Raw genomic sequence first — 23,534 nt, 5'->3', positions numbered from 1 at the left:
TGCATTGATCAATATTTTTATACATAATTTCATTTCTATCTCATCATTATTACTACTATGATTATTACTGAGCGATTTTTGCTCAGATAAAAAGATGAAGCAGGACACTAGTTGTTGTTTGCGCGCTGTGAATCAACACCTATTCAAAAAAAAACAACAAAAAAAAAACAGAGGAAGGGGAGAGGGTTGAACTCACACTCAGTTGCTCTGTGAAACTCCTCGCTGAGTGTGTTGGTGACATCGTTCCAGAATGTGTAGAGAATATCAGGTTGACCATCCTGTGGTGAAGAGTCAAGTGAAACTCACTGATTACAAGGCATCAGTGCAGGCCTTTCGAAATGAAAATGAATAAAAAAGTGTCTCAACTGCACAAAGATAAGAAGAAAGTTATTTTTATTATTATTAAATAATTAAAAAAAATAAAGGCTTTTAGCCACTGACAAGAAAGAAAGAGCAAAGAAGTGCATCGCAGAGACCTGCTCACACTTCATTTCAAGGACTTGAAATGTGAGAAAAGCTGTTCTGTTCCACTGTTGAGGACTCCCACAGTGTTGTGCATACATGGACAGATAGATAGACAGATGGGGACAGCAGGACAACTGCACACAGTTGAACTGAACCTGACAGCAGCTGGATGATACAGTCCAGGGGCAAGAGTTTTTAATTAGCAAGCAGCTTTCTTTAAAAGGTCAAGCCAGTGTGTAAAATTTGGCCTGATTTTATGATTTCTACTGTATATTGGTAAAAGCTTAACATAGTGCCATAAATACATTCATAAAAATGTATACTGGCAGGACAATAAAAGTAATTTGCCTTTCCTACCTTTAGAACGGTTCATATTAATACATACAGTAAGAATATACATCAATCAAGGTCTTGCTCCTAGTTAACGTATTCAGGTTATCGCTGGCGTCCTCAAATAAACCAACAAAGAAGAAGAAGGTGGTCGAGATATCCAGGGTTAGGGTGTGCAGGCCACGGTAGTTCACCAGCAAGCTCGGGAGAGGGAGGCTGAGCGATAAGAGTGCTGCGATCTAAAATGTAACCACTTGATGTTGCTGCTTCTTCTTTAAAATCTCCAAATATTACACACTGGACATTTAATTGTGCTCAAGAAGAGAGAAATACAATGAGGAAAAAAATACAAAAAGCCGTTGCAAGTTGTGCTGCAGCTAGAGAAATTAGTGTAGATTCTGGTGTAGCAGCAGTTTATCAAAGCCAAAAGGCATGTTTTTTTGTATTTATTGAAAGAACAACTAATAGCCTGAAAGACATTTGTCTGTGTTGTGTTTTTTCCCCCATTCCATCTGATTTTTGGCAACAGTTCAGTTCACAGCAAAGTTACATAGAGGCTTAACACATCGTTGGGTGGTTTCATGGAAACACCAGAAGATGTAGCCAGGACACATGTTCATCATCAGTGATGAACCCAGCAGTCATAGGGTGTTTCGGGTCTAGCATCATCAGACACCACCCTCACATGGGTGACCTAGCTTGTGTTGTTAGCAGTGCATGTAACACAATTGAGAAATTTGAAAAAAAAAAATAAAAAATGGTGTGCTTTTTTTTGTACTTGTGAAAAAAATAAATAATTGTTTTTACATAGCGTTATATATTTCCACACACACACATATCTATTTAGATATTGTCTTTTCCAGCACAGTATGCGGAAACGATCACAGTCTTGATGCAGCTATATTCCACTTGAAAAAAGGTGGTTCCAGCAGAACAAATTGTCTTTTATTTCTCCGCTGGACAAACAGCACACTGCTCTGTGACAGTGAGAGGAGAGAAGCCCTGCATTTCGACATGTCATTAGGTCTCCGACTCGCACATCCATCTCAGGGTAATTGGTGAGAGCTATGTTTCCATAGAAACAGGCCCTCGCCTTGATTTGTACATCTGGGCTTTACCAGAATCATGGGCAAAAAAAAAAAGAATTTTTTTAGCTAATTTGCAGAAAACTGTCCAACTAAAGTGGTCAAACGACACATTTCAACTTAAATCAAAATTACCCCCCCAAAAAAACTAAAGCTCACCATTTCAGTGTCACCAGCTTTTTTATTACCAGATCACTCGCTTAAAATTCATTCTATACACTGGTTAAAAACCTGACAAATGATTCTTGTCATAATGTTTTTTGAAAGCACCACTGTCATCTCGCCTCTTTTGCTGATAAATTGCCTCCAATATGAAGACCTTTCTTTCATTACTTGGCAAACAGAAAGCAGCAGATCCTGACATTAAAGACAGTCGGGGAAAAATAATCAAGGCTCGATCAATACTCAAATCGAAGTGACAGAACCACAGCGGAGGCGGGTTGCCGACCTTAATAATCTCGTCGATGAAGCACACGTGAGTGACGGGGTCCCTCTTCTTCATCAGGACTTTCTGCAGATGCTGCACCTAGAGAACAATTGACAGGGAAACTCTCAGTTGCTATATATTAACCCTGCGGAAGCTTTACTTTTTGAAACCTGTAAATATATATATACTGTATATGTACATACGTATGTATGTATATATATATACATATATACATATATCTACACACACATACAGTACTGTACATACATACATACACATGTGTGTGTGTGTGTGTGTGTGTGTTTGTGTGTGTGTGTGTGTGTGTGTGTGTGTGTGTGTAAATCACCATTCTGTCTTTGCACTTCAAGTTTTACCTGTTTGCATGCAGAACATATCTGGTCCATCAGCTTCTCCAGGTTGGTCCACAGAGCAGCACGAAAAGCTGCTGTGTTTCCTGGTGTGGGCAGAACTGCTCTGCCTGGCGCACCTGTGGGAAGGAGATTAGCAGATAAAATATAATTACAATTATAATAACAATGGTATCAACACTGGAATCGAAAACTAAATGACTTGTGTGTGACAAATCGCATAAACCAACAATTGCATTTAGGACCCACGCCGACAACCTCTGTGACATCACAATCTTGGTTTGTTAAGAAATGTTGGCAGACAGATCCACTGCATTTAATAGAGAGTATTTAGAGCAGTTTGACTCACACCCAGAGTTGCTTAGTGTAACCAGAGGTTCACACATTTGTCATAAAATATGAACCTTTAGTTTTCATTTATGAAATCAGAAGAAGAAGAAGAAGAAGAAGAAGTAGTAGTAGTTCATTAATCTCGCATGGATGCATGTGTGTATGCACACACACTATGATTTAATACACAAATAAAAGCAAATTATAGGGAGTTAAGATTAACCATATTAATAATGCAACTTACTAAATTTATTTCAAATTAGAAAAATCATCACTATCTATATTAAACACCTTAAAATTCTAACCGGCAAAGACTTTTTGGGCGTAGCATAAAAACGACTTTTGGATACAGCAAAGTCGTGAGTCTCATTTCTTGCTGTTTTGTCATTCAATTTTGAGATTTGAAGTCAGTTTTTTCCCTCATTTGAGGCCTCGACTTCAAACCCCTACACAGACCTCTGAGGTGAGCCGGCTGCGTCAGGCCCTTGATGTCCAGGGAGCGGGCGATGTTGTCCTGTATGGTGGCCTTGTAGCCCCCCACCACGGAGCCGATGGTTTCCCTCAGGCTGCCCAGGTTGTAGAAGACCTGCAGGGCCGTGCCCACCTGAGTGGGGTTCTGGAAGAAGGGAGGAGGGGAGGAAGACACAGAGAGACAAGAGAGTGAAAAAAAAAACAATTAAAAGCTCACGTCGCTATGCGTTTGTGACAGCTCTGTGTTTGCTGAATCAAATTAACACGTTTCATCTTTGGCACGCGAGCGCCAAGCGCGTTGAAAGGCACAGCTAAAAATACAGTTTGCACTGATTTATTGGGTGAGGTGTGAGGCAGAGCAGCAGCAGACGAGAGGCGAGAAAACAGAAACGCAGCAGTAACGTACAACCGCCAAGACTTTTTTAATGTCTTTATTTCTTATCGAAACTTAGCATTAGGTGTCTATATGGACTTAAGCAATGCATTAAACTCTACTGGGACCGTCGCTTACATTTTGGACGGTGACCACAATACAGGCAGCAATTACAAGGTAAATATCGGTGAACTGGTTATAAGAACGTGCCTGTTCTTTTTTAGTATAAAATGAGAGAAAATAGCACTGCATTTTTTGCATGTTGAAGAATATTAGCTTAGTACAGAGAAACAACAACTAGCCCATCATTACCGCTGGGTTGCCCAGCAACAAGGCGAGATGTTGCTCTTAATACAGGGGTTCTGAAAGTGTTGCTCAACACTTGGAGCATATTCTTTTCTCTCCCTCTCTGATCATCAAAACCATTATTGTGTTTTATTGTCTTTCATTCAGTATATTGCTCTGAAGAAAGTCATTTCTGGAAAGTTAAAAAGTTGAGGAAATCCACCTTTTTTTTCTTCTTTTTTTTAAACAATTAAACTCCATTTCAAGGGCCAACCAAAATAAAATGCAATCTTATTGAATAGTGGCATTTAATCTGAATGGGGTTTTTCCAGTTTTTACAAGAGTGGCAACAGTTTTCTTTTACGTCGTTTTGCATCATTGCACGTCAAGTGACAAATTAACAACAACCGTTTGTGACACTGCATCGCGTTTCATCATTTTCAGAGGTAAAATAACTAACAAGGTCTACAAAAAGCTACTTTACATCATTCAGAGCCCTTCAAAGGAGCAGTGCGATGCTCAGCTGCCCAAAAACACAACCCAATTTGCGCATGACGTTCACTTTTGAATATTCCCAACAGAATAAATGTCTTGAAATTAAATAAAAATTAAAAATCGGTTTCTCGTCGGTCAGCTCCGCTCCCACTCAACAGATGGGCCACAGGGTCTCGGCTGGCACGAGCGACGTGCTGAGGTGAAACTAATTCCCACACAGGCTCAGCGAACAGCGTGTCCAACTGCTTACGTAACGCTCACAATAAATAACAACAACTCTCGGAGATGATATATACAACTGTCCCTGTGTGTATACTGTACACACACACACACACACACACACACACACACACACACACACACACACGATATAAATATGCCCAGTGAGGGTGGAACACACCGACACGCTGAAGGAAAATAACATGTGGGTGTTCATGCGGTTCTTTTAAGGTTCAGGAGACTTTTGAAAAGACTGCGACTTCACAATTTTGTGAACCGCATGTGAACGCATCGTGCCATTACACACCCAGACACAGGCATTACAAAAAGTTGTCTATCAATTCTTTAAAATAGTGGACACAATATCACAAATCTATGTCAGGTGAAGAAGATGTGTTTATTAACTTTATTCCAGATGCAACAAATGGTTTTTCTGTTTTTTTAGAGACTTTTTAGAGTCCAGTATTATTATTATTGTTATTATCATTATTATTATTATCACTGATTATGTGTCTGCAGCCATATCCTAAAATGTTAGACATCACTACTCAATAGAATTCATGTTTTTACAGGGTGGTTCAGTTTTAACCTCGTCACCTTCCATAAATGACTGTTAAAGTTCCCGTGTGTAATATTTGGATTGATTTATGATTTTTGTATTGGTAAAAGCTTAACATACTGCCCATATATACAATAATAAAAGTGTACACTTGTAGTACCATAAAAGTTATTTGGTTGTCCTACCCACAGTTCTTATTTGTATATAAGAATATACATAGAACAAGGGTCTTGCTCCCAGTTAGCTGCCATCAGGCCACCGTAGTTCACTGGCAAGCTGGGAGAGGGAAGGAGGGTGAGTGGAAGATGCTGCAATCTAAAATGTGACCACTTGATGTCTCTGTTTCTTAAAAAGTCTACCGCGACCTCTGCTACCAAGGTGTACGAACTTAAAGTGATTGGTGAATGTAAAATAACAACAGTGATGTGTTAACCTGATCGGTACATGATTACAGTACCTACATGAGGATAGTAATATATCAGAGCATCGTTACTACGCTAGCATAGCTAAAAATACGACTGCAACACCCCTTTGGATACGGACAGCAGAGTGAGTTGTTCAATCTCAAACACACGCACGCACACACGCACACACACACACTTTAATGGGACACTGTCCTCTTGAGAATGAGTTTTTCTAGGCCAGCTGAAGGTTAGAGGAGCTCACGTGTGCTACATATTCCACATGCCTCACAGTGCAACAGATTAAAAAAGTCCCCAGTGTCTCTTCCACTGCCATCAGTTCAAATCAAGCAAGATCACACATTTCTTTTGTTTTTAAATAAAATACAACAATGTATTTGAAGGAACAGCTGTACGCTCTGTTGTTGCAACTCAGGACTGACCGTCCATTTTCATGTCGTAATTTCTTTGTACAATACTGTGTATAACGACAATGAAATGTTCTTCTTTGCAGATCCACAAAGGATGGAGTGCAGCAGTAAATTGCGGCGACTTTTGCAGCGACTTTGCAGCCGTAATCTCCACCACCTTTGCATCATATCCACAAAGGGCTTTTTTTGCGCAAAGGGTTTTGATATGCAGGCGCAAAAACGCCCAGAAATGTGGCACCGTCAGACCAGAAGTTGATTTTCTGACAGAAAACTTTATTTCTGTTGTCAAATTTAGCGGGGAGGCGGGTTTGGGTTCGTCTTCTGAAGGACCCGCCGTCCCAACGACAACGCATCCTTCGAAGGATGCAGACCCTGAGTGGAGACACAGCCTTTGACTACTTCTCGATTACTTCCTGACTACTTCTTGACTACTTCCTGACTGCGTCATCTTACAGTATTAGACCTACTTTCCAATCAACATTGATTCATGCGAAACCATTTAGAAGATTAAATCAGAGACAGAATGAAATATGATTGACAATCCGAGGATTACCAAAGATTCCTCTTGGTCACAGCTATGAGCAATGAACCAAAGACTAGTAAGGTGAAGGAAGGAAAAAAGAAGAAGAATTGTGTTTGAAATGTTACCTGGATCTCCATCCCTTGCTCCAGCAGTCTCTTGGCCTGGTTCTCCACTTCCAGCCTGGCTCGACTGATGAGCAGCAGGTCATTCTCTATCACTTCAATCCCACTCAGGTCCACACCCTGTGACAGATAGTCTGTAAAAATGAAAACATGAATTATTACACGGACCTTGACTTGTCATTACAATAATCTCACACACAGTAGTGGCAAAATGTTTTTGGACACCCACAATTTCTTTTTACACAGACAGAAACAAATCATTTATGAAAGAAGAAAAAACACAAACAAGCTTATTATTATTATTATTATTACTTTTTTTTTTTTTAGCAAGCTTGACATGGAAAATTGCATGTACAGGGTTACTGGGTCGTGGGTGACTATATTAACAGATACAGAAGATAAAGTCCTAAGTCTCTGTAAAGATTTCATTTATACCTCCCAATACCTTTGACAATACATCCAACATAGAAATTCTTGGATCCTGCTGCTTCTTCATGAGACTGAAGACTGTGAAGCCAATTTAATTACCATTAGCACTCTGTCCTTTCCTCCAAATGAAAAAGTCCTGTTTTTAATGATGTGACTCATTAGCCATTTTTTAAGCTAAGTTCTAATTACAATCTCAGTAATGGCCAGTGTCCAATAGTTGAGCTCAGTGACTGAAAGTGAAGGGAACATCTCCTCTGCCTTGAAGAAGTGGGGAACCTGCAGGGGTTCAAACGTCTGGACCATTTTCAGGTGTGCTATTTGTCAAGAGCTTCAGATTGTTTGCTCTTCACGTCGGAGAGAAATGAGAGAAACAGAGAGCATGATAATCAGCCAGGTGGCAGACTGAGGGACGGACAGAAGATCAGCGAATTGGACGGGAGCCATATCATATTCAGAATTCAATCCCGCCCAAAGCCTCAAACCCCAAGTGCGCTCTCGCCAAAGAGCGCGATCGAACAGCTGAGCCCCGCATCCCTGTGCTTGTTTCGATACAAGGCGTTGGTGTGAGACAGAGGGAAGGAAGAGAAACGGGGGGGGAAAAAAGTTTGTCCTTCCCTGACTTGGGTCATAATACGCTCAGAGGGACGTCTTGATATGGACAACACGGGCAATTTGATTTCATGTGTGGACTCCCTGGGGATAAACTGTGTTCTCGCACAGATGCGAACAGAATAGAATAGAACAGATTAGAATAGAACAGAATAGAATAGAATCCTTTATTAATCCCACATTGGGCAAATTTACATAATTACAGCAACAATTTAGTGCAAAAAGGGAAGGAATATTATATTAATTAAAAAGAAATGATAAAATAAAACATTCATAGAGTAAGAAAAAAAACTAGATATTAGCATTTTATGAAAAGATGGATTATTTACAGTGTCCTGGTTTCCCCTGCGGTAGGATTTCCAACCAGCTCATCGCTGAGGATGGAAGTTACGATTAGATAAAAAAGGGGGGAAAAGCCTTTATCACAGTTAGATAGATAGATAGATAGATAGATAGATAGATAGATAGATAGATAGATAGATAGATAGATAGATAGATAGATAGATAGATAGATAGATAGATAGATAGATAGATAGATAGATAGATAGATAGATAGAGGCACGGCAAGGTGTGCTCCCTCTTTCGACATCACCTTGGTGACGGAGGTAATCAGCAGAGTGGCTCTGTGGGGGGTGGGGGCTCTGCTGCTGGCTTATCACAGCATATTTAGCAGTCAGGAAATAATTATCACTGAGTGCAAATTAAGACGGATGCGGAGGTTAGGCTGTGGCACTGTGAAGGCGGCTAAAAACAGCAGCTCACCAATCCAAAAAAATCACACGTTATTTGGAATCGGATCAATTTCAGCAAGCACCTCGGCAACATCTTCCTTTTGGGAACGTTCCAGTCAATAACGTGTACTTCAGAAGATTAAAAACGTAAATACTCCTCTGTTGACCGTGGTACTAAAAAGTTTGTTGTATATCTTTAATAACAGCTTTAAAAAAAGCTTATTTTTAAAGCTACTGTAAATAAACGCTTTATGTTTTTTGCTTCTTTTTTTTTCCAGCAGTCACTCATCAACAATTTGCCCAGAGGAAGTTACAGTATATTTAACAAGGATGATTAATGGTGTAACTTGTGTTTATCTCCTGTATTAAGGGTAATGCAATTAAAAATGAAGATGGCAAAAAGCAAAAACCAGATGTTCTTTGTATGAAAGAGAATAAGCTATACGCTTAACAAAAAGAAAGAGCTTAAAAAGTGCAAGCATTTGATTATAAAACTGTGAAATTCTAATATTACCACGCTTTTAAACATCCATCTACATTTCCTCAAACTGCCGGTGTGGTATCTGTCTTTGATGACTCTTCAGAAAACACTGTGCACACAGAAAGAACCTATCACTTTCACGCAAGCATACCTCTGTTTGAAAAAGCACTGCTGGGAATCACAAAGCAGCCAGCAGCATTTAGGCTAGCCAATAGTTAGCCTGGATACCTGGTTGAAATATTAATGCGTTCATGAAACATTTATGGATCTTTTTTTTTTATCCTGTTGCACTCTCTTGCACTTAAAGCTAATTTTGGTGTGTCAACAACAATCTCGCATATCATCACGTCTTTGTGTGTGCAAGCGGTCTCCTATTATGCTCTCCTTTGACTCCGTGTCTGTGATGGTCATGTCAACCTCCTCAGCACGAACCACTGTTGGCTGCTTCATTTCTTTTTTTATTTATCTGGGGGGAAATGCCTGCAGCTGAGTAGTGAACATGACGAAACATCTCGAATCAAAATGACCAACAGCGGCAACAGCAGAAGAACAAAATGAATTTTAAAGAAGAAACAGCGACATCAAGTGGCTACATTTCAGATTGCAGCGGTCTTTCGATCACCCTCCCTCTCCCAAGCTTGACGGGGAACTACGGTGGCCTAAGAAAGAGTTGTAACTCCAGCCTGTTTCGCAAAGTAAGCTTGAAGGAGTTAAGTGTGTAATATTTGGAGTTTTGAAGAAGAAACAGCGACATCAAATGGCTCCATTTAAGATTGCAGCACTCATTCACTCACCCTCCCTCTCCTGAGTTTGCCAGTGAACTACGGTGACCTACGCACACAAACCTTGTCCACTTTATATATAAATACATGAGAACCATTCATGGGTGGGAACACCAAGTTACTTTTATTGTACTGCAAGTACACACTTTTATTAATGCATTTACGGGCAGTATGTTAAGCTTTACCAATACAAAATCATCAATAGGTCATAAATCAAGCCCAGTATTGCACGCTGGACCTTTAGGAAAAAACAATCAGGGGAAGGAATAAAAATTACAACATTGTACTTTTATCACAATTGAAGTAACATAAATCTAGCAGGAAACCGGTGAAGCAAAAACTGGATCCATCAGTGTCTGTCTAGCTGTCGTTGTTGTGCTAGTGGCTAAAAGTCATTAGTAGCTTCACTGAGTGGTTACCTGCTTGACTACCTGGCTTGACATTTAGTAGGGAGGAAGGGTAGCTTGGTGACTGAACTGCTGGTGGCTCAAAAGGACAATTAAATGTGCACCACTGCGCTGGGTGCTACACAAACACCAAACAGTGAAGGAGTGGCCAAAGTCCAACAGGGAAGGATGCTGCCATCAGCGGTGTTATTGGCGCCTTTTAGCTACCTGGGGTGCTTTTAAGGACAGACAGCAACACAAACTCTTTGGCAGAGCAGAAAATAAATAAATAAAATTGAAAGGAACACTCATAGTCAAAGAAATGTGGTTATACAAAGAATGAGGGAAGCTAAAACAATAAGAGGCTAAAGTAAGAGGAAAATATTATGAGGCACTGAGAGATTTTCTTGGAGCGCAATTAGTCAAAAGCCTGGAGGTGTGAAAGCAGACAAATGGAGGGAAAGAATGAGTCTCAGGGAAGGAGGGATAGAGAGAGGTAGGGTGGGAGGGGTAGATGAGTAGGAAGGGCTAGCGGAGGCAGACACAGAGAGACAGGCTGACAAACAGACCGAGTGAGAAGGAAGCACACGCAGGGAGAGCCGAGGGGCGAACAGAGCAGCAGCAGCAGCAGCAGCAGCAGCAGCAGCAGCAGCAGCAGCAGCAGCAGCAGGAGAATCATCTCTAATGCTCTGTTGCTTTTTAATCAGTCAATTCTCCATTACGGCCTCAATAGATATTTGACTGACGGACCACTAAGACAAACCGCAACATCGAGACTTTTCACCCTGTGGACAAAAATACTGCTTTTGGGAATTTTGGAATGTCAATGGGCTCCACGTGAGGAAAAGCGCTTCAGAAGACCACAAGGATCAGAGTGGAAACGACCGTCGTCTTCTCGAGGTAAAACAAAGCTGAGAGCGTTCACTTGCTCCGGCCACAAGCCGGGCACAGCAAAATCCACCGTGTCAAGGCACGCAACAATTTTAGCCGTAGATAAACACACGCAGCATGCCGACATGTAGTTGAGCAGAGAGTCACGATCTTTTTCAAAGCAGCGATGGCTTTCTGCAAGAAACTGCTGGAGTGAACGGAAAACTGTCAAAGCAGCAGGAGACACTAGATTGGAGGGTGTTGAGTTTGAGGCTTACAAAAAGAAAATTAGCATTTCTTTTTGAAACTAGCTCTTAAAAAGTTACATTTAAATGAGATTAAAAAAAAAAATATTTGAGATTAAAAAAATGTATTTACCACAGTGAAGTTATCTCTTTATTTTGATAGATGGATAGATAGATTATTGTATATGCTGTATTTAAGAAAAGCAAAATAAATATAAAAATACACTACAGTCATTTTTCATTAAGTTATTTAGGGTTCTGATCGGTAATGAGACGTCAAAGACAGATACGATTTTTGGATGCGCATATAATTAAAAAGGATATTAAGGGTATCGACAACGACAACAGCTAAACATACAGTTTCACTGACTTACAATCATGGACAAATGTAACTACAATGGCACCTTCAAATAATAATGAATGATCTTTGTTAACGATCGTCCCACATTCATCTTTTTAATTAATCGCTGGTCTTGTCCAGCCACTGTGAAATTAACTGCTGGCAATTAACAATGAAAAGAGACAGATCACACATTACTTCTCATATTTACACAGTTGTCATGTGTTGTGTGTGTGATGTGCTGACCGTACTAGGTGTTGTGATGTGGCTTTGTGAGGTCAAGTGTCAACGCCTGTTTCTGGCAGTAAAACAGACACTGAGGATTGTTTTAGTCACAAATAAATACAAAAAAAGGGAGTGGGTGGACTCCTGTCCAGAAATATTGAGCACTTAAAATGTAAGATTTTTCTTTATTGCGAATATGCAAATTTGACAAAACTTTCTAGCAGCTATTAAACAATTCCTTAACATAAAATTATGTAGAAAGAACATTTATAGAAGCAAAATGAATTTTAAACGACAGCAAACGACTGCTCGTTCTCGAAAATACCCAAATCTGAAAATTGCGATGTGATGCATTCAAGTCCTGTACGAAGGAAGTGTTGAGCGTGTGGAGCGGTAGTTGTTGTACAGCAGGGCAGCCTCAATGCGGACGGAGACAAACTCCAGAGGAGCAGCTCTCGGTTCTCACTGTGTAAACATGGCGTGATGAGAACCATCAAAGACAAGAGGCAGATCCAGCGCTCACGCCATTGTATCAGAAAAAAACAGCAATAACACAGGGACGTGCGTGACCTTAGAGCACAGAGCGCCACTGAGAATTAAAACTAGGCGGTGATGATGTCACAAACACAGACACACTTATTTAGATCTGTAAATAAATTATATATATATATATATATATATATGTATATATATATGTATATATATATATATATATATATATATATATATATATGTATATATATATGTATATATATATATATATATATATATATACATATATATATGTACATATATATATATATATATACATATATATATATATATATATATATATACATATATATACTGTATTTAATTTCTTTATGTCTTTTATCATTCTTCTATTTGCACAAATGCTGCTGTAACCAAGCAAATTTTTTTTTTTTTTTTTTTTTATGTAGGAGGAGATGTGGAGCCGTGTAGGGAAGCGCAGAGGGAAATGATTAAAAAAAGAGGGACGTACAGCACGACCGACCCACTGCTCCAGTCAACTCAGTCTCAATGAAATCAAAGGCGTCCAATAAGTTCCCAGTCTGATTATCTCAAAGGACTTAGACTGATGTACACCCTACTGGTGCACCGCAGCTAGAGGAACACTCTCCCATATCTAGACCAGTGGCTCTCAACTGGTGGAGTCTCAGGACCTTAATTCGGGACTGAGCCTGAGCGAAGGCCTGCTCGAAGAGCAGGTCATCGCAAAGCGAAGACTCGCTTGTTTTTGCTATGTTTATTCTTATTATTTACAAAACATGCTCCAAAACTCACCAAATTCGGCACAGAGGTAGAAACTGGTACACAATGAAAGAAAATGAAGAAAAAAAAGGCAAAATTCCACTTCTAGCGCCCCCTAGAGGCGTTCCCGTACAGGCGTCCACAAATTACAAATGGCCTTAGCTTCCACTAGGAAGGTCGAAAAAATATGGGGGAAAATTCCACGCGTTCGTCTCTTCAAGCCCGACATTTCGTACACTCTAACTTTTGTCGCCCGACAAACAGGAAGTGAGTTATTTCCACTTCTTTTTTTCACGTAAAAAACACAAGGCTCAGAAAGCGCAAGTCCGACGGCCTTCAAAATTCAATATGACATAGACTGGACATTCATTCCAAAGAATCATCAAAAAAAATGTGACATTTTCAAAACGTTTTCGTGCAATGGCCCTCAAAAGTCGACGCACATTGACAATTGACCAAAAATCGCACCGCTAAAATTAGGAATGTCAAAACGACATGGGACAAAAACCCACGCGTTCCTTGGATAGAGACCTACATTCTGACACTCTGACCTTTGACCCCTGACAAACTGGACATGAGCTACTTTCACTTGTTTGAAATCATCCAGAATCACAGAACTCAACAACCGTGAATGCTGGACCTTTCACACCTTTTGTATTACATAGACATAGACTAGACTGTCAGAAGGTCAATGTAAAAAGAATGGTCCGGATGCGTTGCACCGTTTTCATTTTATAGCCCTTTCCTCGATAACCCGGTGCAGATTTCAGTAGCAGCTCTCATAATGTACAGGTAAACAGCAGCGCTTGATAAGTGCTTTGTAGCTGCTCTGTCTCTTTAGAACGTCGGGTTGGCTTTGATTATGAACGCTCCACAATGCAGCACACTGTCTGCATAACGTTCTTTTTTTTTTTTTTCTCAACTGGCAGGCAGAACATGATCAAATAATAATAATAATGCTTTTTATTTATAATGCGCTTTTACAGGTGCTCAAAGTCGCTTTCCAGGTAAAATAACAATATAAAACAATGTGAGAGATTAAAAAATTAAAAATGAAAAACGATTAAAATAGATGTAACACAAGAATAAAATCAGTTAAACTGAACAGACAGGGTTGAGAGGGCAAATATGGGCTGGGAGGTGTGGTGTGTAGGAGGGTTCAGGTAGGGTAGGCGAGTCTGAAGAGGTGGGTTTTGAGGGCAGACTTGAATTTGTTGAGCTCCATGCAGTTGCGGATGTGTTTGGGGAGGGAGTTCCAGAGGGTGGGGGCGGAGCATGGGGTGGGCTCAGTCCCGCCAACCCTGCTTGCAGGTTTAATTGTTGTTGTTTTTTTACTTTCTATCATGTCTAGTAAGAGAATAGAATAGAATAGAATAGATGTACTTTCTTGATCCCAAATAGGGAAACAACGTTGTTTCACAGTGAAACTTGAACAGTGATCACAAGAAACATTCAAGTCAATCTATATAAAACAAAATCAATTACTGAAATTATTTAATTGAATTGATTGTGTGTCCTGGAAAATAAATTCCCAACATTTTCTCTAGTGTCCAGTTGAGACACGTGGATCTAATGTCTTTATTACGTTCTTCTTCTTCTTCTTCTTCTTCTTCTTCTTCTTCTTCTTCTTCTTCTTCTTCTTCTTCTTCTTCTTCTTCTTCTTCTCAGAGACTCTGAGAGAGAAGGTGATAACGGACCATGTTGGGATCCTCACACCTCCCAAGAGATCAAGACATGAGCCTGAATGAAGTGAGAACCTAAACTAAAGAAAAAAGAGGAGCCGCCGTGGGGGGGAAGAGTGGGATTGTTGTGTGATTGTTGTGGGACTGTTGTGGCACTGCTGTGGCGTCGGGATGAGAAGAAGAAGAGACGCTGGCCAAGCACAAGGGACAATGAGGAGACAGAAGCTCTTCATGAAAGGAAGCATTGATCTCAACGCCCGGCGCTGATGTTTGCAGCCACGTGTCTTCCAATCAGGGGAGGGCGCATGTTCTCTGTGTATCACAGACATCATCACCCTGCCCTTGAACAACACACACGCACACAGCTCCAAACCTGAAGGCTGCGTTCACTGACGCGACGCCTGGCAGGAGCAAGATGTGATTGAAGGAACTGAGTCGAGACGTTTGGCAGCAGGGGTTTGAAAAATGCACCGTGGACGTCCTTGAGCAGCCACTTGGATTGCTGCTGAGCTGGAGCGACCGTCGGGACGCCGCCGGGAGGAAGCGGTGAGTTCTGGTCTGGTGCTGGATATGCTTCACTCCCAAAATTTTGGTGGAAAAAAAAAATAGTTAAAAATTCGAGAGTGCAAGTTTTTCTTTTGTGTTTGTGGTGTTTGTGGTTCAACTGTGGTTGGAAATACATGTTTTTGTTGTAAAATAACATTCTTCAAATAATTGGAAAAGACCTTATAATAACAAAACATTTTTGTGACCATTTTTGTGACGTGATTTGATTGTGAGTAACAAACGTAATGTGTTTGCTGACTCTGCTTTCAATCTTCACAAGTAAAGAATTAAAGTAAGAGTTCGGGGACAGTTTTAGCCTAACCTAAGAATGGGCAAACTACGGCCCGCTGGGCCAAATGCAAAGGTTTTTGATCCAGCCCGCCAATACATGAAGAAATTATATTAATAGTAAGTAAGTTAGTTGTTTCATCCATTTTTTTTTAAGTTTTTTAAGAGTCATTTCAATAAAGAGCTAAATACCGTGGGGCTTCAAAGACACATATTTTGTTGTACACATTTTGCACATTTTCTACATATCCCCTGATCCTGTGTGGTGGGTCACCAAAACACTCCATCCATCTGCAAATTTTAGAATCGTGGCCCACCGGTCAAAAAGTTTGTTCTGTTCTAACCATAGTCCATGAAGTACCAATACATAATTGATAAACACATGATAGATGTGCTTACAAATCATGTTATAAAAATGCTAGTAACTGTGTTTGTGATTTACTTACATGTGTGTATGGAACAAGAATGATTTGTAACTAATTGACAAAACATTACAACATTACAACAACTTATTGACAAAAGTTTTACCAACTTATCACACTGTTGAGGGGATCAACTCGATTAATTACTTACTTAAAACTAAGAAGAAAGAGTTTTTTTTCTCTGCATCTTTTACCAATATTTGTTTAGCCACGCAATGTCTTCCACAGGCGATAAAATCAACCAAAGGCCAAATAATCACCACTACTAGGATCAGATTAAAAAAACGCATTCTCCTCGCTCAAGCAGCAAACAAAACTAAAGCATGCACTCCAGCATCTATCTAAGTCATTATTCACTTCTGTGTAGGAACGCCTGTTTTGGTTTCACAGTCTTATGACAAGATCACAATCAAACATTTATTTATCCCCCCCCAAAAAAACAAAAACAAAATGCTACTGGCATAACACAAATGGTCCCCTTTTGCAAGAATCTGCACTCTCTGAACTGCTTAAAAAAAGAATTTGGTAAGAATCCCGCAATGCCAATTTAAACATCTTACCAACAGTAAATATTCAACTCTTATCTACAAAGAAAAATGTGTAACTCCTTCACAGTGCAACAACTTTTCTGTACAAAAGTACTGTGGGGAACAAATACATTTCACGACACATACTTGTCGCTTGCCTTAGGATTTGATAACACTTTTAAACCTCCAATTAAAGGACCACTGTAATAAAGAATTTTCTACGGGGAATGCAGATGCATGTCGCTCTGTTACTTGACATCATCAATCACTTGGGACTTGATTGAATGTGCCAAAACGCCACGTAGAGTACCACAACGCGAAAACTTCTGACCCTGATATTATTCAATTGGAAAAAGAAAATGTGAAAGTAAAAGATGAACATTTCTGTGGGTATTTTCTGAGAACAAATAATCTATCTCATTGTAGAATTATTTAAAATCCTTTCAAATTTTCTCTTCAGGATTTCTTTCTCTCAGTGGGATGATGTACACATTCCCAGCGTTGATCTCAGCAGCCACCATGAGCAACATGACGGTGCTTGATACAGCAGGACAATATGACCTTGACATGTCATCTGAGGCCACATATCCTATCAGCTTTCAGGTAAAAATGACAGCTTTTCAGATCAAAAACATAACTCCACAAAAGGATATTTACAGCATAAACTTCTCTACAAATGTTTGAAACTTGTTTGCTGCACAGACTTTGAATTTCAATATGAAAACACATTGCAGGATGACTTGTACATTAGACTGGCTTTATTAAGTTCCGTGAGCCTACACACTCTTTCAGCTGTTTCAGTCTCTCGAACACATTGGATTTTATGCTGAAATAACCATGTTCTTTTCAATTTTTTGTTAGGTTTCTCTGACCAGCCTCCTGCTTTTGGAGATAGTTTTGGGTTTGAGTTCCAATCTCACTGTACTTGTGCTTTACTGCATGAAGCAGAATCTCATCAGCTCTGTTTCCAACATCATCACCATGAACCTGCATGTGGTGGATGTGCTAGTGAGTCCTGACCTCTATTATAAGTGAATTATTTACCAGCAAGGATTTGCCTCAAAGTGGCTGCATGCAAACACATTTTAAGAGCTACAAAAATCATGCAATTAACAGTATTTCACTGTCTGTGTTCTTCCAATTTTGTCTGAGGATAATCTACAAAGTTTCAGTCCAACCATTGTTTTAGAAGAAACATTACAATTTAAAAAGTGGACTTAAAAACTCACAATCTATAAGGTTTGATTGTATAGACTAAAAAAGAATCAATCAATCAATCCACTTTTATGAATATAGCGCTAAATCACAAATCAAAACCAGAAACCAGTTTTAGAACACATTCTGGCATTAAAGGTGCAGTGTGTAATATTTGGCTTGATTTATGATTTTTATATTTATATATAAGAATATCCATAGATCAAGGGTCTTGCTCCCAGTTAGCCGCCATCTTGGACCAACATATTTCTAAGGAAGCCTAGTGTGGACAATCCAGCTGCCTGATTGGTATTTAGGGTGAACGCTGGCGTCCTCAAATAAACCAACGAAAAAGAAGAAAGTGGACGAACTGTCCAGGTTTGTGTGCGCAAGGCCACCACAGTTCACTGGCAAGCTCAGGAGAGGGAGGGTGAGCGAAAGAGCTCAGCAATCTAAGATCTGACCACTATATGGCAGAGTTTTACACACTGTACCTTTAAGTTTAGGTAACACTATCAGTAGAACCAGATGATGTGTAACAGCACGTCAGAATATCCGAAATCTCCTGTCGTGTTGTCCAGGTTTGCGTGTGCTGCATTCCACTGACGACCGTCGTGGTGCTCCTACCTCTGGGGGCAGACGAGGCCGTGCTCTCCTGTTTCCACGAAGCCTGCGTCTCCTTCGCCAGTGTGGCCACGGCAGCCAATGTCTTGGCCATCACAGTGGACCGCTACGACATCTCGGTCCGGCCGGCCAACCGCGTGCTCACCATGGGCCGGGCCGCTGCCCTGCTGGGATCCATCTGGGCCGTTTCCTTCTTCAGCTTCCTCGTCCCCTTCATGGAAGTGGGCTTCGTCATCCACTACGGGTCGGACCTCATCAACCGGACGGCGGTGACGGCAGCGGCAGGCAAGGCCAACGAGTTCTACGCAGAGCCCGGTTTGTACTACCACCTGTTGGCGCAAATTCCCATCTTCTTTTTCACGGCCGTGGTTATGCTGGTGACCTACTACAAGATACTCCAGGCACTCAACATTCGCATCGGAACGCGATTCCAGCACAACACTAACCCGAAGAAAAAGAAGAAGCCCAAGAGCAAGAACGCCATCTCCCTGAGCACGACGACGCAAGCCGAGTCCACCGAAGTTTCTCAGAGCAGCACAGGAGTGAGGTCGGGTGGGAGTGCCCCTCTGGGCATGAGGGCGTCAGTGTCTGTCATCATTGCACTGAGGCGAGCAGTTAAACGTCACCGGGAGAGGAGGGAGAGGCAAAAACGAGTTTTCCGGATGTCACTTCTTATAATCTCCACGTTCCTTCTGTGCTGGACTCCGATCACGGTGCTGAACACCGTCATCCTGAGCACTGGCCCCAGCGATTTGACGGTTCGCCTTCGCTTGGGATTCCTCGTGATGGCCTATGGAACGACCATATTCCACCCGCTACTCTATGCGTTCACTCGGCAAAAGTTCCAGAAGGTTTTGAAAAGCAAGATGAAGAAGAGGGTGGTGTCTATCGTCGAGGCCGAACCCACGCCTAACAACGTGGTCATCCACAACTCGTGGATCGACCCCAGGAGAAACAAGAAAGTGACTTTTGAGGACACGGAAGCCAGACAAAAATGTCTAGAATCGCAGGATGCAGAGTAACACTGTTCCTTGACATGTAAATATGTGCAATATGTCTATTTATTTGTAATGTTTAACACTATAGTCAGTGAAGCTGACTTTGACAAACATCTGTTGATTTTGGAGGAAGCTATGACTTGTGTACACAAGTCAGGTTATTAAAGCATAAAACATAACTTATTGAATTAAGTATTAAACAGGAAAGTGTTCATAATAACAAGTAACATAACATAACATACATCTCTGGCAGCTCTATTTGAAGACCTCAGATAAAAATAATGTTAAATCAAAAGGAATAAATTAATAAGACTTTTGTAAGTGACAATCCCGTTTATGGTGATAACCTCACTGATCTCACTCCAATGAAAGATGAAGGAAGTATAGAAAAAGGTACAGAAAAAGATTCAATACTGTTTTCTATCACGATCCTTTTCATATTTAAATTAATTGTAGATGCCTTGTCTTTGCACAATTGTTAAAATACTCACACAATGGAGTGAATGTTCAGCAGGACTTGCCTGAGAATCTAGCTGGTCAGTTTTGATGATGCATCTTCTACCTGGAGAGTTTTAAAAGGTAAACTGAAGGGCAGTTACTCTATTTGGGGTGTTTTATCTGTTAGCTAGAGGAACTTAATGGTCTAACAAATATAAGTTGTCCTGATCCTAAAGCACAAAACTCCTGACCTCGATCACCCTGTTACTACCATGTTTGACTGTTGGTATTGTGTTTTTGCTTAATTGTTTGTTTTTAACCTTGAAGCCGAAAAAAGTTTAGGTTTTTCCAGAATCAAGCTCGCTTGTGTCTAAGGGAAGTTAACCAATACGTACCAGGTTGTTAACAGCTTGATTTAGAAATTGAGGACTAAAGTGAGCTGTATTTCCACCGAGGGTCAGGTAGGGGTGAATGCATATTTTTTTCAAGTGACATAAAATTGTAATTATTTATATTTCCTGGAACATTTCAGTCTAAAAAATATATATTAGATTAAACAGCAAAGAAATATCACTACCTTGTGTAATAAAAATAGGAAAATACGCAGAGTTCACTGAAGAAACTCAAGGATTTATAAGTTCCTTTTCACCGTCCAAAGAATGTCTCAAAATAGGTATTGTGGTCACAGCAAGTAAGTTATTGGTTTTTACTGTGGAGTACCTCAAAAGGACAGCTCAGTGATAACTTTGTAACCAAGCAGCAGTGTTTGTTATTGTCTGGCTTGGGTAAAATGAGACAGTTTGTGTACAGTAACATATGAAGATTAAGATTGTGTTTCACCATTTATAATAAACAACCAAAAGCATGTGTCACTATCACTATTGGCCGTTTTGCTGTGATATTAATAAGAAGCTCTAGGATTTTAAAACACAAGGAACACGATTCAAATCTATTGTGTTGTGGTTTCTCTTCTCTTTAACTGTTGAAATGTGAATAATTTGCTGTCGAAAATAGCAACTCGGTCACAGAGCTTTTATTGTATTGACTGTGTGATTGGCCAGAATGTTATTTTTTCTTGGTTGCACTATTTACAAGTTTAAAATGTGGTTAAAATGTGTGAACAACAATGTTAAACACTGCTCAAGGAAACAAGATTTGAACAGTAAAATACCATAGCACACCTCCTGCTGCTCCAACAGTCCTCAAATTAAGCCATGATGAATTAATCATACCAACAGTGCCATCTGAAATGCGAAAGTATCAAGAAGCCAACACCACAGATAGTAATATTTCAAATGACCTTTGTGATAACAAAATGTGAAATTATTTAGTTGAAGCACCATAAAAAAAGCAGAGAGACAACATAAGACAACATAGTTTAAGCACTATGCTGGCCATTGACCTGCAGGAGGCCAGAATGGATTCATTATACCCCTGTCGATGTTCTTTAGAGCAAAGAGAACAAAATGTCCATTGTTTCTGGCTCTTAGCAAATACAGCCAAACTCTCAAATGTCTTCCAATGTTCCTACCTAAGTTTAATATATTCTCTTATTTCTGAAGCAACACTGAAAACATGTATACAAAAAATGAAAGGGTAGTTTTATTTCTAACATTATTCTATGAACACAGACATCGATAGTCTGGTGTTATAATTTATTTGCCTCAACTGTGGAGTGGGTAAGACTGTTTTTACTGGCAGGCTCGCAGAAACCTTTGACTTGCGCTAGTCTAGCACCAGTGTACCACTAGACTAGCATCAGCGAACCCTGTTAAACTAGGAGTGGATGAAAGTCTTGTCTCCACTTATTGAAAAAGCACACTGGCTAAGTTTGAAATCAGGTCCTACGTCTAAAATTCTGAACCATCCCTTGATGGGCAAGAGTATAATATTTGGATATTTGAAGAACAAACAGCAACATCAAGTGGCCACATTTTAGATTGCAGCGTTTTACTCTCCTTCCCTCTCCTGAGCTTGCCAAGGAACTACGGTGGCCTGCGAACACAAACCTGGATACCTCATCCACCTTCTTCTTCGTTGGTTTATTTGAGGACGCCAGCATTCACCCTAAATACAAACACGCTGTCAGGCAGCTGGATTGTCCACACCAGGCTTCCTTAGAAATATGGCGTTGCAAGACGGCAGCTAACTGGGAGCAAGACCCTTGATATATGGATATTCTTATATATGTGTGTGTGTGTGTGTGTGTGTGTGTGTGTGTGTGTGTGTGTGTGTGTGTGTGTTCCGATAAAGCATCGCTGGCCAGCAATTTAACAGGCTCCTGAAAACGCTCGTCCTTGTGAACCTGTTCTGTTGCACTTGATGCTTTGTGATAAGTGCGATAATAGGTGGCAGCGTTATTCAGTCCATCAATCTCACTTTCTATTGAAGACACACAAAGGTCAGCCAGTGCCTTTTCAGCCACCCAGCCATTGTTAAGATGCAACAACAAAAAAAACTTAAAGGTTACTGTGGCTTGAACTTGCAAGTCTTTATGTGTTCCTTTGCAGATTGACACAAGGGCACACAATGGACAAAGGTGCAGGTTAGAGACCATCATGTAGTCCAGCCATAGACATAAAAAAAAGTTTGAACACAAAGCCAACACAACACAGAGTGATGACAAAATGTCCCGTTAGAAAAGTAATAAAAAAAAAAAATTTAAATTCTAAAAGTTTGCGAGTAAAACTAAAGTGTACATCAGGAAAAAAATAAGCATACAATTTTCATTTAGAGTAAATTTTAATTGGACTTTCCTCTCAAGAGTTTACTTGAGCAAATGATCCAAAACTGTTTCAGCCAAAAAGCCTGTGCTGTGCCTTCCAGTCGGCATCATAATTCAGCCTCCTCCCTCCACATATATCTCCAAGAAGATGACACCATCTCATAACAAATTAAGGAACAAGATGGCAACGATGCAACTGGCAAACTGCAAAGACAAACTAACACTGGCCTTCCACAGGTTGAGGACAAACCACAAAGTGAAGCACACCAACTAGTGGAGGATGTGAGATTCAGCACAAAGGGGTTTTACTCGGAGCCACAGAATGCTTTGTTATAATAATCCATCACTCCTGGAACATCATTGCTCTCCTTAACCATACTAAAAAAAATCAACAAAGTGTAAATGCACCATTCTCCTCGAGCACTCCTCTGTTCACATTTAGCCTGTACATGCCAGAAATAGAACTACTGGCCAAATCATGAGACACAAGATGAGAAGAAGGTTGAAAAACAACCATCCAGGACGATGCGAAATGGGCCCACACACAAGTGTTGTAACATCAAAAATGACCAGACTCAAAGGCTGCATTGCAAACTGAAGTGGACCAAACTAACTCACGTACCTTTTGCCTCCAAAACTTGCTATCAAGTTTTTGCTTGTATGTTAATGTCAGGGAATTTGCTGTATATAATATATGTATGTATATTGAATAAGAAATGCAACGTATGTTGAAAGGTAGTAAGTCTTAACAATTATTATGAATGATAGCACTATAAAGAAAAATTACATCACGATTTAGAAAATGTTCCGAGCCAGGTTGAATAAATAGATGTTGA

The 23,534-nt window shown here is 40.2% G+C and overlaps 2 protein-coding genes across 2 annotated transcripts in view; one reads left to right on the top strand and one right to left on the bottom strand.

Annotated features, from left to right (window-relative positions):
• The window catches only part of cog5 (component of oligomeric golgi complex 5), a 39,900-nt gene that overhangs the window by 9,464 nt on the left and 6,902 nt on the right, over positions 1 to 23,534 (bottom strand). Inside the window, exons 7-11 of the mRNA XM_076012274.1 lie at positions 6,888 to 7,018; positions 3,462 to 3,621; positions 2,682 to 2,794; positions 2,329 to 2,406; positions 197 to 278 (exon numbers count right to left, since the gene is read on the bottom strand). Of these exons, the coding sequence (XP_075868389.1) occupies positions 197 to 278; positions 2,329 to 2,406; positions 2,682 to 2,794; positions 3,462 to 3,621; positions 6,888 to 7,018 (564 nt within the window). The remainder of the gene's footprint in view (positions 1 to 196; positions 279 to 2,328; positions 2,407 to 2,681; positions 2,795 to 3,461; positions 3,622 to 6,887; positions 7,019 to 23,534) is intronic.
• LOC142877167 (G-protein coupled receptor 22-like) lies at positions 15,347 to 19,559 on the top strand. Its single transcript, XM_076011563.1, has 4 exons — positions 15,347 to 15,482; positions 17,180 to 17,322; positions 17,581 to 17,727; positions 18,495 to 19,559. Exons 2-4 carry the CDS (start codon positions 17,200 to 17,202, stop codon positions 19,557 to 19,559), a joined length of 1,335 nt encoding a protein of 444 aa, XP_075867678.1. The 5' UTR covers positions 15,347 to 15,482; positions 17,180 to 17,199.

The sequence above is a fragment of the Nelusetta ayraudi genome, unplaced genomic scaffold (assembly GCF_046127955.1).
Source record: "Nelusetta ayraudi isolate G7.1 ecotype Tasmania unplaced genomic scaffold, CSIRO-AGI_Nayr_v1 ptg000135l, whole genome shotgun sequence".
NCBI classification, from domain to species: domain Eukaryota; kingdom Metazoa; phylum Chordata; class Actinopteri; order Tetraodontiformes; family Monacanthidae; genus Nelusetta; species Nelusetta ayraudi.
The sequence above is the reverse complement of the archived record's forward strand: the minus strand, read 5'-3'. Positions and strand labels throughout refer to the sequence as shown.